Here is an 18,152-nt window from a genome sequence, read left to right as displayed (position 1 = left end):
AACACGTGTGAATTTGTAATTCTCATAAGAACATTTTATTTCCATTTTACAGATGAGGAAACAAGGAAACGGGGATTAATTAATTTGTCCAAGGTCACACCACTGGTTTAGCTACCTGTGCTTGTCTGGCTAGCTGGCTGACATATGAATAAGGACATTTTACTTTCCTAAGGAAGTTAAATCAAGGCAGTCACTGAGTCAGTGAACATGAAAAACCAACTGAATCTCACTTCCTATTTTAAATTCACTGTATGTAGGACACAAAAGGATACTTTATATGTCCCTGTATCCCCTACTTTCTCCCAACATTTGGTAACCTGGTCCTAAACCCGGCATTCATCATCCCCTTTTGCATTTCTTGAAACTTTTAATATAGCTAGGTGTATAACCAAGAAACAGATGGCATGGTTTTAGATATTTTAAATGCTTTTAATTGTATTAAAGGGTATATATTTTTCCAAAACTTACTGTTTTGCTCAACATTTTATTTGTGAGGTCACTTATGGAATTGATTTTTCTGTAGGAGGTAGAGACCCACTTTATTTTTTCCATATGACTAATCAGCATCCAAGTACATTTTCTTAACCCCTTACTGATCTAAAAGCCGCCTTTTGTCATTTACCAAGTACTTAAATACATGTGTGGGCTTGTTTCTCAACTGTCTGGTCTGTCTCATTCAGTGGTCCACGTGTCCATACCAGTGTAACATCACAATGTTGTGAATAGCTTACAAAAACTTATTTGCTAATTGGTAGAGTAAACCAACCTGGTTTTCCCCCAAGGCCTTTGTTCTCTTCAATATGCATCCAAAGATACAATTTTAAAACAACCTGCTGAAATCTTAACTGCATTATGTGGAATGCAGAGTTAATTTCGAGGGCGGGGGGGCGGGGTAAGACAGATTTATGATCTTGATCTTTCATTTTCTTCAATGTCTTATAATAAAGCTTTATAATTTTGTCTAAAAGTCTTACTTTAAAAAAAGTCTTAAATTTTACAGATTTATTCAAAGGTGCCTTTTCTTTATGACACAAAATACATTAAATTGTATTTTCTAATTTCTAGACAAATGTGAATGTAATCTTTATATTTTGATCTTGATTCTGGGAATCTTGCTAAACTTTTGGTAATTTTACTAATTTGTATGTAGATTATCTGGGGTCATCTAAATATACTATCTACAAACAAGACCATTTTTTTCCCTTCAAACTCTACTCTTTCATTTCTCTGTCTTTATCTCACTGTCTTAGACATGTAGTCCACACTTACATGGGTAGGCTTTGTTGCTTTGAGCCATATATTTTTTTTAATCAGGGAATTTCACAAAGTATGATATTTCAGTAGGCTATGAAAACCCCTTTGTATTCCTAATTGCCAAAATAATTGAATTTTTTTATGCTTTCTCTACATCTTCTTAGGTAAGAGGATTCTTCTCTTAAATGTGCTGATCCATCAGGAAGTTTCTAAGCTGAAGTTTCTAAGCTATTAGACCCAAGATAAACTCTCACAATGTACATACTCATACACAATATGTCTTGACTGTACCCTTCTCTCGTTTAGTGCTAAGGCTACATCAGCTGCATTAATGTGGGAAGTATTCTCACCTACTTGGAGTTTATGAAAGACTGGGATTATCCAATGCCTCATACAATTTCTATTTCTTAATCCTGTTTTGTTAATGTTTAATGCCTACTTCATTAACTTGTACTCTTATCTTTATTATTTCCTTCCAACTCTCCTTTGGGTTTATTCTGTTCTTTCTCTAACTTTTGGAAACAACCTCCTGAATGCTTCTCTTCTAATACAAACTTAAGGCTATGAATTTTCCTCTAAGCACTGTTTTTGCTTCATTCCATAAAGGATTGATATGTAGCTCAACATAAAGTGTTGCTTTAGAAAAATACATTACTAGATCTTACTTGTTAATGTTTTGCTTTGGGAAAATAATTTGGATCTGTACTTCACACTTTATACCAAGAAAAGCAGCAAATGAACCTAAGATTAAAAAGTAAAACATGAAATCATACAAGTTTTAAAATAAAACACAGGAGAAATCCCTTGTAACTTGTAGTGGGAAAGTCCATTCTGGTTGTGATTAAAATGAAAAGCCATTAGAAGACTGATAGATCTGATTACTTAATTTTTTTAAATAAAATCTCAGCATGACAAGAAGAAAACTATGAGCAAGTTAAAGAAAATGACAAATTGGGAAAAATTATTTGCAATTCATATCACAAAGGGCTAATTTCTACAACATATAAAAGGTTTCTAGGAATCAGTAAGTCCACCAAACAGCAGTGTGCTGGTAAATGTTTAACAATGGGCAGTGGGGAAGGGTTCCTGCAGATTTGTGTTTTCTAATTTCCCTGGTGTAAATATTCTCACTATGGCCAATTTCAGGCTACTGACATGAAATCAACTAGATTACATAAAGTCTGAAAATCTAACAACTGGCTGTCATGAAATAGTTCAAGACAGCCCCAGCACACCACTAGCACAATGCAATAAAGAATGGACAAGAGCTAGGAAAAGGTAGTTAACAGAAAATAGAAATGGTTCTTGAGTGTATGAAATATTATTCAGCCTCAGTCAATAAGAAAAAAAGCTAAGAATGTGCTAACATTCTCACGTAGGGAAAGAGGAGGCACTCTTATTCATTGCTGCTGAGAGTGGAAATTAGTACAGCCCTTATAGAAAGCTGTTTGGCAAGGTCTACCACAATTACAAATGCACACACTTTTTATTCCACCAATTCCACTTTAGGTAGTTTATTCTACTAATATACTTGCACCCATGCAAAGTGACATATATTAGAGATTATTCATGATAGCAATGCTTATAATAGCAAAACTCTGGAAATAATTCCAAGGTCTATCAAATATGGGACTGGCTGGTTAGTTTCCACGTAGCGGAATGCAGTACAATGGTAATCAAGAATAAGGACATCCTCTAAGCTAATATGGAAAGATCTTATGATACATTAAGTGAAAATAATCAAGATGTAGTGTATAAATATGCTATCTTTTATGTTTTCAGAAGGGGAGAAAATACTTTTAAATTGCTCCTATATGCCAAGAAACTCTTGATAGAAATAAAACTAAAAGTTGTAAGACTGAAGACAAAGGGAAAGAAGTGATAGCTAGGCAAATGAAAAGATGGGAGGGAAACTACTAATTGTGTACCTCCTTCTATTTTCTGAGTTTTGAACTACATGAACGTATTCCCTATTTAGAAGTATATATATATATATACACACACACACACAAAATATATATATTTTCAAACATCCAAACACATAAAAGTTTATTAATCTTCTCATGAAAAATCTGCACAATCACCACAGATAAAATCCCTGCAGAATTCTTACTACTAGTGTTGCCCAATCTTCAGCTCACTTCTTTTTTGCCAGTACCAACACTGGTTTTTGCAGTCCTTGACTTTCTTCATTCTGTTGTGTTCCTTTTCTACTTTCTTTATGCCTTTTTCTTCTCATATAGGCCATGTCTTGCAAGTCTATGTTTGGGTTCATTTTTTTTTTTTTTTTTTTGCATAATCCAAGGAATCATAAATACTGCCAAAGCCCACTGTCATGCCACCACCAAAATGGGTTCTAAATCCAAATACAAAGATGACATCTGGTGTGGTCTTGTACATTTTGTCTAGTTTTCCCCAAATTTCTGTCTTAGGTACTGTTGCCTTTCTGAGATAAAGAATATCAATGACCCTCTGTTTCCGCTGAAATAGTCAGTTGGTCATGAACTTCTCAATCTGGATAGTTACTGTGTCATTCATGATAGTGCTGAGCTTCAAGCAACTTTATATTGCTTGAAGGAAAAGAGCTACTTTATATTTTTATTTTTTTAAGATTTTTATTTATTTATTCATGAGTTGGGGGGGCCGGGGGGCAGAGGCTTAGAGAAGCAGGCTCTTCACAAGGAGCCGGATGTGACACTCCATTCCAGGACCTGAGGATCCCAACCTGAGCTGAAGTCAGATGCTCAACCACTGAGTGACCTCGACTTCTCTACTAATTTTTATTATATAGCAATCCTCTTTATCTCTAAGGTTTTGGCTTAATTTTTGCCTGTTATTAATAGGTCTTCCACAGCTTTCCTTTACTATGTATTTCTTATCCTTTTGTCTTTTACTCTATCTGCAGATTTTTATTTTAATTTGTCCCTTTAAATATCACATAGCTGGATCTTTAAAAACAATCAAGTCTAATAATCTTTCTATTTTAACTGGAAAGTGTAGTTCATATAAGCTTATTCTTACCATCTTAATCACACTTATTTGTCTTTTAGCCTCTGTTGCTTCCTTGTCTTAATTTTTTAAGGCTATGCTTAACTGTGTTTTAAGATAATGGTCTCATTAATTAAAGTAACATATTAAAAACACAACTTCAATTAGATCATACTTTTGGGGAGATGGGAGTTTTAAAATCTTTTTTATTAAAGATTTTATTTATTTATTTGACAGAGAGAGAGAGAGAGAGAAAGAACCCAAGCAGGGGGAGGGAGGGTGAGAGAGGGAAAGGCAGGTTCCCCGCTGAGCAGGGAGCCAGATGTGGAGGCTCAATCCCAGGATCCTGGGATCATGACCCGGGCCGAAGGCAGACACTTAACCAACTGAGCTACCCAGGCACCCCAAAATCACTGTCTTTTTAAGTTAAACTTTTAATTTTGAGATAATTGTAGATTCTACTGCAGCTGTAAGATGGAACACAGAGGGAGTCCTTGTGCTCTTTACCCAGATTCCCTCCCATCTTCTAAACCTGCAGTGCAAAATCAGAAGCAAGACATGGATGTTAATAGGCTCCATCCATCTTATCCAGATTTCCCCAATTTTATTTGGATGTAAACTCTGGCTTTCCTTCATGGGTAGTCTCTTTGCCCCTCTCGCTGCTTCTAATACCTTCTTTTTCAATCTGTGGTGTTCTACTATTTTACCATTTGTCCTTCTGTCTTGCTTGGGACTTGCTGGGTTATTTGAGTCTGTGGTCTAGTACCTTTCATCAATTCTGGAGACTTTTCAGCCATCACCTCTTCAAATACTGTCCATGCCCCATTCTCTCTTCATTAAATGTCTTCACTATTTTCCATGTAACTTTCTTTGTCTTTCACAACTCTACTCTTCTACACACACTGTACTCTAGACAGTACTTTCCTGTCTTGAATTCATGAATTCTCTCTTTAGCTACAACAATTCTGTTGCTTAAATTACACAGTGAGTTGTTAATTTTAATCATCTATTATATTTTCATTTCTAAAAGATCCATTTGTTCTTTAAAATCGACTTGGTCATTCTTTATAGTCTCTTACTCCTTCGCTTGTCTTTGCAAATTTATTTCTTTAAACATTAAGAAAATGAAAGGATTCCTTTTCTTGGAACTTTATAGGAATTCTTTAAGATGCAGATTGAAGTGGTATTCTTCCAATGAGGATTTATGTTTGTTTCTGCTAGTGTCCTTAGACACAAGTGATCCACAAGCCACTTTAATATGATTTATCTATTCAGGTGTTTTATCTGTTGGGTTCTCAGACGAAAAGTGTCAATTCTGATTCAAAAACTGCATGAAGATGCAATTTATGACTGCAAATTCTCAGGGAAGATTGCTTACCCCCTTTACCCAGTATCAAGATTAAGAAATGGGTAAAATTTCCTCTCATCCTCTTCAGTTTAGTGAAGTTAACTTCCTTTTTATCAGTGATGATCAGGTCCTGGGTGGGCTCCACTTTACTCGTCCTCCATGTCCCACATATCCGTCACAGGGAATGCTCAACATCTCTGACATTCATCCAAAAACCTCAAGGTAAAAACCAGCTTTTAAACCCTCACTTACTAGGGTTCTTGTTTCTGCTTAGATCTGGAGATGTGTGGGTTCACTGTTTTCATCCTAGATCAGTGATATGTTTCTCAATGAGGAGGATCATTCAGACTGCTGAATTCTACATGTTGCTAAAAATGCAAGTTTCTCACTTCTCTTAGACATTTAACTGCAATTATATATTTCATGTTACATAAAAGATCCTTAAGTCTTGAAGGATTAAAATGTTTGTATTCTTTTCGCCTGCCACTTCTCCCTCATTATAGAGGTAATTATGGCTTATGAGCTCACATGTGGTATGTTTTAATCTCTGGGAATCTTGGACCCGATTTGGGTGTACTCCTCTGCAGAAGTTCACTGCTCCTGTCCAGCACCCTTGGAGGCTACAAACACATACCACTTGAATTCATCAGGCTGGAGTTCCCAGACGCTACAGACAATGAGAACTGAAACCATAACTTACGCCAGAAGTGCACTCAGTTACAAATAAGGGGAGGCTGGTTTTTTCCTCTAGATAGGAGAAAGTCAAGAGATACCATATTAACCTGAAGATAAAGAGGTTTTTGTTCCTTGTCCCCTTTACAATGCTGGCTCAATGTCAATCTTACCTCTCACCTGGGAAGAGCATAAGGGCTTGTTTCTTGTCGCCACGGGGATCCCCATGAATCGCTAAGACCTCAGGGCACCCTTAAAATCAATTTTGGGGAGTTAAAAGGGCCTCTGTTGTGTTGTACTCAGATAAAGATTTCTTATATAAGGAGAAGGTTGGTTGGTTGGTTTTCAGTTTGTTAATTTAGTGGTATTACTCTGAGTGCCTATTTACGTTCTAAAGAGATGATATAAAATACTCCACGGTCTTTAAGAAAAACAAAATATATTCAATAAATGGAACAAAGAATAAAAATATTCTTAGTTCTACAATATGACTGTTATTAACTGACATTCATACTGTGTTATGACAGAAGATGAAATGCAGACATGAAAGAAAAAAGCATAAGTAAGAGAAAGAGAAATAGAAATAAGCAGTATCAGAGAACTATCCAACAGAAAAAAAATAATTCTGGAGATGGACAAGAATGGACCTACCCAAAGAAGGGGCTACACCCAGAAGCAAACAAAGAATTGGAAGAGAGCAGCCTTTGACTTTCATAGAATAAAGGCAGAACAACCAATATTGAGTAGCTTTTTAAAAGAGCTGCTGAAGAATATCTTTCAAACACAATGCCATTCTTTCAGAAGAGCCCTCAAAATGGGAAATGAAACCTGTGCAGCCAGTTTAACTTGCAGCCATGGTTTTCCTACATTTGGTCCAAGGTAATTTAAGAAATCACTTATCAGACAGCCTCATATCACTAGAGTTTCTGTCCCCCTTATGCTTCAAAATTTCAGGCAATTCTTAATTTAGAGGTTATAAAAATTAAAAGTTCTTGTAGATAAATCACCACTCATCACACTGGGCCTTTTGGCATATATATTTGCTTTATAAACTCATGGCTTCGGGGCACAACTAAAGCAAACTCTACTCATACGCAGCATTTTTGATAAAATCAAAATTTGGGAAGTTGACCACTTATAAATTATGTTACCTGCAAGTACCATTCCCCCAAAGGAACAACTTTTCTTGTGTTTTTTAAAGACAAAACTGAAAGAACCTTAGTACTTTTACTCCAACATACAGACACATATATTTTCACTGTGTAAAAAAGCTAATCACTTAAAATTCAGAGTTCTTGGATAAATATTCAATAATACCAAATATTTTATTTCCCAATAAAACTGAACTAAAATAAAATCTAATTTCCTTTTCCTGAAGAGCAGACAAGACTACATGGTTTTTAATTTGTAATCTTAAAAATCATGAAAAGTTAAGGCAGGGTTTTTTTTTCCTACATTCAGTCCAAGTCCATTAAGCCTTTGACTTAATAACGTATGATCATTTATTCTCTGAAATGATCAGTAAGTCGTCAGCTCCCACGGGTCATTCAAGCCCAGGAACCCTGCATTTAAAATTATGTGTTCCAAGAAAGAATCTGAATGAGGCATTTCCTAAACCATAGTAGCTCTTAAAAACACACACACACAAAAACAAAAAGACAAAAAAACAAAACAACCCCCCCCCCACACACACACCAAACCCAACCATTAGATGAGAGTGCATTCATTTGTCACAGCTGCAGCATCTCATCATAGACCTTCCCACAAGCAGCAGAATCAATTATATAAATGCTTCCTTCAAAAATTCCCCAAATTAATCAAAGATAACCTGGAAATAAACTTGTTTCCAAAGGATGAGTTTCTGTTGGTTCTTCACAAAAAGTATTTTCTGACTAGTTGTAAATGTGAGAAAGGCTACTTGATGGGTATGATAAAGAAACTCCCAAAGGAGATGTATTTTCTCCATTCCTACACTAGGCCAGAATTCAAATGCATTGTCTGAATTTTTACTTTAGAGCATCCAACTATTGATTCCAAGTCTTATCTTTGTCTCCTACTGATGAAAGCACCTGCCTCTTCTTGTCTCAGGAGCTAGACAGGAAAAGTATTTCATAGGCTTATTAACAAATTTTTAAAAGGCCCAAAAGGTTTACAAAAATTCAAACTGGAAACTCAGGACAAGCCCGACATTTACTCCAGGTTGTGATACTTTCTGCCTTTACCTAAGAACCGTGTGCAGAGTTTCTGAGCACCACCGCTGGGTTTCACTGCTTCACAGCCAGGGTCTCCTAGATGTAAAAGAGTATATGGTCCCCCAGGACCATGTCCTTTCCCTCTTGTGGGCACTCAAGGCCTGATAGTCTGACGTCCAGTCCTCAAGAGCCTGCACAGCCCTGGGACACAGAGAACAAGGCACACCAGCTCCCCTCACTAAGGCTGGCTTCCATTGGATTCTGAACCCTATACAACGAAGGGCCCCAACTCATTCTCCCACTTTCCCTACTGGAAGAATCAGAAAGAGACTCCTCTTGGTCTTGGGCACAATAACTGAGTAGGCAATTCTCTGACCTTGCTCTGCATCAGGAAAAAGAAAACTAATAAAAAGAAAAAAAAGTGAAAAATTCCTAGCGCTGGGTAGAACAGCAGGCTGATTTCAAGTCTGTCACACAGATATATGACACGAGAGCATCTGAAAAAAAAAAAAAAAACACAATGTCCCTTGGAACATCTTCATTTCCCATTCCATCTACATTTTGGAATTCTGCTCTCTACTCCTCTTCCATGTAAGCTGAGCAAATATGTATGATGGTTTCTTTGGGAAGGAGAAACATACAATTACTTATTATCAGCTAGAAATGCAAAAAATCACACCCAGCCCCAGGAGTCTGCTGCTCTCATGAAGGAGGTCCTCATCGTGACATAGGCTTCTTGTCCATTTTTCATTTGGGCAACTTTTCACTTCTCACACTTGTCCAACCGGAAGAACCACCTGTGGGGCTTGTTGAAAATTCAGATTCTATTGCTCCATCCTAACCCAGGGCTCTGCTCCTTTAGCAAGCTGTAGGTAATTCTTATGATGAGGTTCACTTTGAAGAACACTGACCTTGGGACTATGCTCTTTGCTAAAAAAAAATTCTATTCCTAATTTTTCCTTTATGAGTCCCCAAGGAAGTTGTATATTGATTAAAAGTACTGTGAACTGCACATATAGATAGAACCAGTCCACTTTGCAGGCTAGCCTTTTAGAATGGCCAAATAACGTATGAAAGTAAACTAGTAGCTCCTAATTGTTAATCATTAGGCTGAGGGTTGGTGAGTCTAAGCCACTATCTTAAGAAGATGAGGTTCCCTAAGTTTCAATTATTTGAGGCATTATCCTACTTTACAGCTATAGACTGTGCAAAGGGCTGGTCTCATCTAGCATGTGCTCATCAAAGACCTGTACAGACTGAAATGGTTAGGTCAAAATGTCAAAAATATAATGCAAAATCAGGAAGAACTACTGGAGAATGGCATCAAAAGAAACCAAAGTGGACCAGGAGGCGTGGGTTTCTTTCACCAGGCTAGATCCTGCATGTAGCGCAGAACAAGGCACATGGAAGGCATTTAATACATGGCTGGTGAGTGCAAGAATGGTCAACGAATGAATGGGGTATATCCCCGTGATACAAACAGAAATGACATTGCATGATTCAGCAGCATCTTAGGAAAGAGAAAAGTGTCGTTTAACATTTCTATAAATTACCTGGTAGAAAACCGTTACCAGCCTCTCATCTAAATAATGAATTGATTTTTCAAAACAGGAAATGGCAAATCCTGAGAAGCCCACAGAAGCACAAAAAGTAAAGAGAAAAAAAGAGAAGGGAACGAGGACTCCGGAGGGGATGCCGCAGGAGTACTAAAATCTGAGACAAGCAGCTCAGGGGACAGTAGCACACAATGTCTTGGCAATGCTCCTCCCCAGGTAGACTGGGCACCGGAAACCTCGTATAGCACACGTGAACGTGAGTGACAAATTCACCAGAACCACAACAGAACAAGGAAGGAGAGGGGAGCTCAGATAGAGGGGAAGCCAAAGAGCCGGGGAAACAGAATGAAGAAGAGTGGAGGGAACATGCAACGTGTCATGCAGGGACCTTGGTGGGGACGACTGGGTGCCAGGCAACACTCAGTGAGCACAGAGGACGAGTAAAGGCGAGACACACCTCAATCACAGAAACAAACCGCTTACCCTCTGCTTTAGTGGAAGTACCATCTTTAAGCAAATTAAAAAACAAGGGAAGGGATAACAGGGAACAGTTAGTAACAGTAAAAAAATTAAAAAGCAGAATGTTATTAGCTACTAAAAAAGCAAAAGTACAATTTAAAATAAAATTAAAAAAGAAGTTCAACAGCAAAGCAGATTCTGAAGCGAATAAGTGTGCCTTGTATTAAAATTGGCCTAGTGTCATGTCACTTTTGGAAAACAGAATGAAACATGACAACCCAGGGTAGGGCCTCCGTTGGTACACTGTTGATTTTTGTTTTAGCCAACCCTCATCCTCTTCAGAGTTTCGTTTTCTTAGAACCAAGTACCAGCAGCGTACAGGAGGAGAAACCAGAAGCTAAAGTACTGAAGAATCACCCGAAGAACAGAGGCAAATAGGAAGCTAAGAGAAGCTAGCTCTAGCAATGACGCCTATCCCAACTACATGGTGCGCAGCAGAAGCTGTACAGCGGGGTACCTGCGTCAAGGCCTACGGACTCCGTATCTTCCCTCACGTGTCTGGATTCTAGAAGTTCGGAAAAGGATCATCAGCTTTAATGCTACACTTCTGCACAGATGTAATGTGCCCAACCTAAGCAGTAATTGTAACAACCTCTCAGTAGGATTACGTTAAATTTCCAGGGTTTTTTGTTGTATCGTGGTTTGGGACATGAGGCAAGTAGGGGTAGATGCTCTCTCAGGAAATGCTGAGAGAATGGGAATATTCCAGTCCTGTCACCTCAAGAACTAATGCCGGGCTGAAATTTATCTTCAGTGTTTTAAGAGGTCAATTCTGTATCATCAGACCAAAAGACCTGAGTGCTTTTCCTAGCACTGAGGGAAATCTACATGGTCCATATTAAAATATCCCAAATATGCACAGAAAAACAAAGACTACTACCGAGTCCTCTAAAAAATGGTTTTTACTCAAGCTTTCAAGCAATGAAACAAATACTGATCACAAACACTCAAGGTGGGTCAAATGTATTGAAACATGGGTACATACTTAAAACTGACCTAAAATGAACAGAGCTACTACTCCACCCTGGGACAGAGTCATTCTGACTTCCCCCTTACTGGATGACTACATACCAACCTAACGTTATAAACGTTCCAGTGTGATGTTACAGTAGTAAAATGGAAGAAAGGGGGAACACTTATTGGGTTTCTTTCCAATCAAAAGGTACCTGTGTTTGAGGTATTTCCCTAGAGAAAACAAGGCTGACTTAACAAACATTCCAGAATACATGCCTCTCATCTTGTAATGTTCCTGGCACGATCCATTTTTTCACCTTATAGGATAAGAGTTTACAAAAGACTTTTATATCATTTCATTTATCCCCTGCATGTGTCTGAGCTGGGTGTCATTTATCACAACTAATTAGGTAGAGAAACAGCTTCAGGGACTGCATGGCCCAGTCAGGGTCATCAAGCTAATCAACGGCAGACCAGTAATCTCCTGGTGATCTCTCATTGGGCTTCCACGCTCAGAACATTAGTTTCAGAAATGACTTTGGAATTGCTTTGTAAACCACATAAGCAATCCAGTCTCAATGTTCCGCGAAGTTTAAATTATATGTATTCAATTTCCATAAAATCCAAAATAAAACAAATCCAGCAAAGTCCCCAGAGTTTGGCTTGAACGACTTTGCTCTAACAAAAATAAGATGAAATAAGTAAGATCAGCCTTACATACAGGTTGTTCAGCTGTCTGCTGAAAAACTGAGAAACTGACCAACCATTCTGGCAGATAGGACTTCTTTTAAAAATAATTTTAAAAAATTCTTTGGGCTACTATGTAAGTACACTCTCCTTCCATGGTACCCATGGAAGACCAACACTATTCTGTGGAATATGGTTATGCTGGCCAGTATATCCGCCACATTTCTCGAGATGTCCCTTATTGGGGACCCTCCATCCTGCACCTTGGCCACCCCAATAATATTTTCAAATTGTGAAAACCTAACTACCAATGACTCTTTGGTGATTCCCTCACTAAACCCTTTGACCCTGCCCCCACGGATGTCACAAGGGGGGAAAGCCAGCTTTGGCAATATGGGAGGTAGCATAGGTGCTGGTTGGGTTGCCATGAAGGGGGAAGTGAAGTAGAAGGATATGACACATCATGTGAGCATCCAGGTACTTACTTGTCACTAAAAAGGATGATGCTCCAGAGAAAGGGAACACTTAACAAAGGGTGTGTGGCTGGTAATCAGCAGTAAATGCACTGAGCTATTTATACATAAATATAAGCCCTGTAACAGTGAGAATTTCCTCAATGATTGTGTTTTAGAATTTGCTAAATAAATCTGAGCAGGGCTAAGAATAATCTTGAACACCAGGACTGGGGGGAAAGGTGGTAGGGAGTCTGGTTACCTAAGGATGCATATGACCCCGGAGGCAAGGCTGCTGCAGAGCTGAAAGGCGTAGTGCCCGAGGCTGAGGACACCTTGGACTTGGCACTGGCTGCTGCGTTCACATCAATATCACTTCGAGACCGCTGGAGGGATCCAGTCGTTGACACGGATTTGGTACTAACTGTAGAAGCTTGAGAAGTAAAGGTGGAAACATCAGCAGGGACTATGCTAGAATTGTATACATACATTGTTAAAACTTGTTTTGCTTTTCTTATCAAGTTGTTTTTCTTTTTCTTTTTTTATTAAAAAGTAGGCTCCATGCCCAGCATGGAGCCCAACACAGGGTTTAAATACACATCCCTGAGACTGAGACTTGAGCCAAGATCAAGTTAGGATACTTAACCATCTAGGTGCTCCTCCTTATTAGGTTTTAACAAAGGTTGGCATGCATAAGCAAGGACATGCTGAAGACAAAGATTAGCCAATGCTGAAGTGACCACAACCAGACATACCCATTCCACTGTTTTCCTGTAATCAAAGACTATAAATGCCAAAGAAATGGTCCCTCTTTCCGATGAATGTGAGAAGTTAGGTAATGAAAAAGTGCACAGATCTGTCCAGTTTCTACATAATGTGGCCTAAGCATGTGCCCTGACTCTGATGCCTTCTGCTCCCAGGGAGCATTCTACTGTCTGATCTCTGACTGAGAGCATCCTCAGAGCATCACCAGTTGTCCTCATTCTCTTATCTAGTGACCAGAGCCAAGGAGAGGCACTATTTGAGTAGAAAGGTCCCAGGGCTCCACTTCTGCCTGCCTAAGGCACCCTGGTTGTGTGTTCCTCATTGCCCTTGGCCCCTGGGGCAGTGGAGTTCTGCCACTGGGCACAGCTGCAGCACCCAGAGCAGCATGTTCTGCAAACCTGAGGGGGGGGGGGGGGGGCTGAAAGTAGGTCAACAGCTTCTAGCAACTTAGCAGCCCCTGGGAGCAGCACAGAAACAGAGGCCTCCCCAAGACTGCCTTCACCACAGCAGCCAGTCTTACCTCTAGAGGTGGTACTTCCAGTAGGACTTCTTTTGGCAGAGAGTGGCCGGCTGAAAATAAAAGTATTGTGTTTATTATAATCAAACATGCACTTCATCTGCATTCACACCAGTACAGTCTACAAGAGGAAACTAGGATGATGATGAACTTATTTCAGAGTTTTCAGAATGTATCCGGTAACTAAGACCACAATCTTACAAATCCTTGATTCCAGACTAAGCTTTAGGATTATGTATTGGCCTATCTTCCAAATGTACAAAGAAGAAGTCATAACTCAAGGCAGAAGTTAGAAATCAAGAGTGAAGACAATACATTTATGTCCAAGTTCCTAACACCTTCCCCCTCTCCAGACCTGTCTCTAAGTCAACTTACTTTCTCAGAAACCGAGGCCATCTATTCCTTACCATTCCCCCCTGTATCTCACCTAGCAGCAGGTGAGATCTGCCCCCATCTGAAGTAAGAAGGGATTAAAACAGGCCCATAAACCAAAAAAAACCAGCTGGGATTGTGTTCTCATATAGCAAACTCCCAACATAAAATCTCACACAAATGAAAATCACAGCTGAAGTGCTTACTTCAGACTCTCCTGAGAACTCGAGGATGAGCGGTCAGACTGCGGCAGCGACACAATGCTGTCCGAGTTCTTTAGGTGGGACTGTAGGGCTTTCTGGTAGGATGACTCGAGGGTGTGGTACAAGTGCTCTGCTTCTCTGCTGAAGTGACTGTGAAAACCCCAGTAGCACCTAGGGGAGACACAAAGCTTGTCGTATAGCCAGGACTGCACGGGGGGCTCACAGAGCTCTGCGGCCCACCACAGAACAGTCAAGGACTGCAACCCTCAGCTTACTGCCACTAGGAACAGGACAGGGTAAGGGAGAGAGGGTCTAAGGAGGCCTGGGAGAGATCCTCAGCACACAACTTTCTGGCTTTTCTGACACTGGGCAAGCTACCAGACATCTCTGTATCCCAGTCTCACTTATAAAATGGAAATGAGGGACGCCTGGGTGGCTCAGCAACTGAACATCTGCCTTTGGCTCAGGGTGTGATCCAAGAGCTCTGGGATCAGAGCTCCCTGCATGGAGCCTGCTTCTTCCTCTGCCTGAGTCTCTGCCTCTCTCTCTCTCTGTGTCTCTCATAAATAAATAAAAACAAAATCTTTTAAAAATAATTAATTAATTAATTAATTAATTAATTAAAAAAATGGAAATGAAAGGGCTGAACTTACGAGACTGGGGAGCCTTCGGGACGAGGGAGCTAAAACACCTAAAAGTAGACTCAGAACATGGAAGGGGACTCATCAGTGGCAGCTTTTATAAAAGCGATTTGACACTCATCGATTTGAAGTATTTACAGTTGCCTTAGATAACATATACAACAGAGGCACAAAGAGGTTCCGAGCTACTTGAAACCTGTTTGCAGCACGACTAAAGAACCAGAAAAAATGGGGAAGCAGGAGAATACATATAAGGATAAAAACAGCTTAAGCACATGACTAACGAATCCATTCCTAAGAGTTGTGAGCAACTATCAGCTATGTCACTTATTTTGGTAGGAACTACCCAAGCTGGGACTGTGGTAACCACTTCAGTGCTTCGATGAGGTCCTCTGAAAACCTCAGAAACCAGGGGAATAGAATTTAACCGAGATCGCAGTCCAAGAGCAACAGGGACTTGATCAGAAGGTATCAGTGCAGCTAAGTAAAACAGGAATAGTCCAGGTGAGTAGGAAGAGAGGCTACTTGTGTCAAGTAGAAGAGCTGGTCGCTATGAAAGCACTACCAGGAAAAACCACTACAAGTGCCAAATTCATAGCGCTTATCTACACGTTGCCCAAGACAGAATAAGTCTCAGCATCTTTGACTCCTGGTATTTACAGTCACGATGACAAAATTATTCTTCAGGAGGCATGGAATGCATGGTCACAGCTATGTGACTGGAGCATGAGCAGCCCTAACGGCAAAACTGCCACAAACGTGGGGTGGCACCTGCAAGTTACCACTGTGGTAATTGCCAGCAGCACATCAACTCATCTGCCCCTCACCACATTCACACTTCTTCACACCTAAAGCTGGCACCGATGTCATCACATGGGAAGGATCCCTGGGACTGTGATTTTTCACAGGGAATCAAACCTTTGGATTATGACCTGGCTTTTAACAAAGCCTAATGAGTAAGAAAATGCACTGAGTGTACATACAAGCGCTTTTCTGATTCATGTAATAATTTCTCATAAATTTAAAAATGAACATTCTGCTGTAGACTTTAGTCCTATTTACATTCAAATGCTATCAATCAGTTCTTTAGGCCTGGGCACCTGAACAATCTTCTCAGCAGAAAAATAAAGAAATCTCAACAGAAAAATAAAGAAATAACAAGACCTGGCCTTTTGAGGTCATGTTTTCAAAGTCACAATTAATGAAACATGTTCGTATAACTTAATGAGTTTTTAATAAGGCAATCTAAACAACATGCCTGAAATTTAAAAACAGTGCATGAAAAACAAGTGGTGTACAATAAACACTTACTTTCTGGCTTCTATCCTTGCTTCGGAATCTGCATCATGTATTCCCTTCTTTATTGTTTCGGCTAATACTGATATATGTCTAGGAATTCAGAAAAGAAAGCAGTAACAATCATTATTAACATGTGGTGTTTTCTGCGGATGAAAACAGGTGTGAGAACTTCAAAATAGCATCATGGAATCCAGAGCCTTTGTGTCCAGTGAGTCAACCAACACACAGCTGAGAAATCAGAGCACTCCCTTATACCCCCTGTGCTATTCTCCTAACTTCTACCTCGGTCCTGACCCACCCCCTACCCTCCATCAGCTACCCCCACCTAAGTACCCTGAGTTTTTAAAATAATGGCTGATTCTTCTCACATCATCCTTATTTAGTTCAACCTTTTAGGAACCCAAAAAACAAGACCCTACTTTTTCCATGGCTAGCACTAGTTTCTATGAAAATTATGAGGTAATAATCATCAGAATACTGAAACAGCTACCTGAATCACATTTCTGTAATTAAACATAATGTTTTTATTCAAGTTCCACTATGTAACGTGAACAAATTTATAAAATCGTGTCACAATTTTATCAACAGGTATGTATTCTCTTTAGTTATGTTCTGCCCTAGCTGAGAAGAAATTATTAAAAGTATCTCTTTGAATACTTAACAGATTTTTAAGAAAAGAAATAAGGATGCAATGAGTCTCCCAGAACAGAGTAGTCACTAATTTTATGGCCCCTTCAGTCTTTGCCTCATTCCTTCCTGTTTAGCAAGTACCTGCCAAGTGGTAGATGGGATGCTGAACAAAGAAAGGAATGAATGAATACACACAAGGCGACATCTCAGTTCTTCACACACGTATCTTCACGTTAAATCTCCCACTCCATTTTACACCTCTAAATTCCAAAACTATCACAAATAGAGAGGGTACAATATCCGAGACGAAAGAATGCATGACTCTCTTCTAGATTCAAGGTTTTGCAGATGAAATTTTACCCTGAGAGGCAGAGCTTTGTGTCCTCTCCAACCCCTGCAGTATGAACAGGACTCCCAGAAGCACTTCATTAGAATTCTACTAATAAAATGATTAGGATGCTGTGAAGTTCCTCACAATACGTAACAATAAAAACTGGGTGGCACAACAGGATCATCTATTCTCTCCAAATTTAACTCACAAATAACAAGCATCTCAAATTCAAAGGAACTAAAAATGGCAACGAATGAATATCAAAATTAATAGATGTGCTTTTGCAAGCATGCTGCCATAATCCTACCTTTTATCATGATGATGTGAAACATACCAACACCAACCTGAATAAAAAGAAAAATGCTAACTTTCTGATACAGGGGGATCAAAAAGAAAACTCTGAGATGAGCAAAACTCCTCGAAGGATCTAAGAGTTAATCCCGGCCTACCAAGAGCAACTTGAAACCTTTTCCTAGTTGGAACTGACAGGGATGTCAGGCAGTACAATGAGCCTAACTCTGGGAAATGAACAAAGGGTTGAAGAAGGGGAGGAGGGTGTGGAGGGATGGGGTAACTGGGTGACAGGCACTGAGGAGGGCACTTGATGGGATGAGTACTGGGTATTATACTATATGTTGGTAAATCGAACTTCAATTTAAAAAAGGAGAGTCAAGGGGAGTTCATTGTGGTGTACTTCCAGGACAGGTGGCAGAGGAAGAGGACCCTAAACTCACCCCCTCCCACAGGTATAACTAGGTATCACCCACATCAG

General features: G+C 39.5%; 1 protein-coding gene across 12 annotated transcripts in view; it reads right to left on the bottom strand.

Annotated features, from left to right (window-relative positions):
- CLASP1 (cytoplasmic linker associated protein 1) overlaps positions 1–18,152 on the bottom strand; it is a 266,298-nt gene that overhangs the window by 87,405 nt on the left and 160,741 nt on the right. For 6 of the 12 annotated variants that reach the window (XM_077861341.1, XM_077861344.1, XM_077861346.1 and 3 more), the window contains exons 16-19: positions 16,432–16,509; positions 14,483–14,650; positions 13,908–13,957; positions 12,885–13,055 (exon numbers count right to left, since the gene is read on the bottom strand). In XM_077861341.1, coding sequence (XP_077717467.1) covers positions 12,885–13,055; positions 13,908–13,957; positions 14,483–14,650; positions 16,432–16,509 — 467 coding nt within the window. Of the gene's footprint in view, positions 1–10,493; positions 10,518–10,986; positions 11,035–12,884; positions 13,056–13,907; positions 13,958–14,482; positions 14,651–16,431; positions 16,510–18,152 lie in introns of all 12 variants that reach the window. The other 6 variants (XM_077861345.1, XM_077861343.1, XM_077861349.1 and 3 more) reach the window with 3 other exon arrangements.

The sequence above is a fragment of the Canis aureus genome, chromosome 20 (assembly GCF_053574225.1).
Source record: "Canis aureus isolate CA01 chromosome 20, VMU_Caureus_v.1.0, whole genome shotgun sequence".
NCBI classification, from domain to species: domain Eukaryota; kingdom Metazoa; phylum Chordata; class Mammalia; order Carnivora; family Canidae; genus Canis; species Canis aureus.
This window is presented reverse-complemented; position numbering and strand designations above follow the sequence as displayed.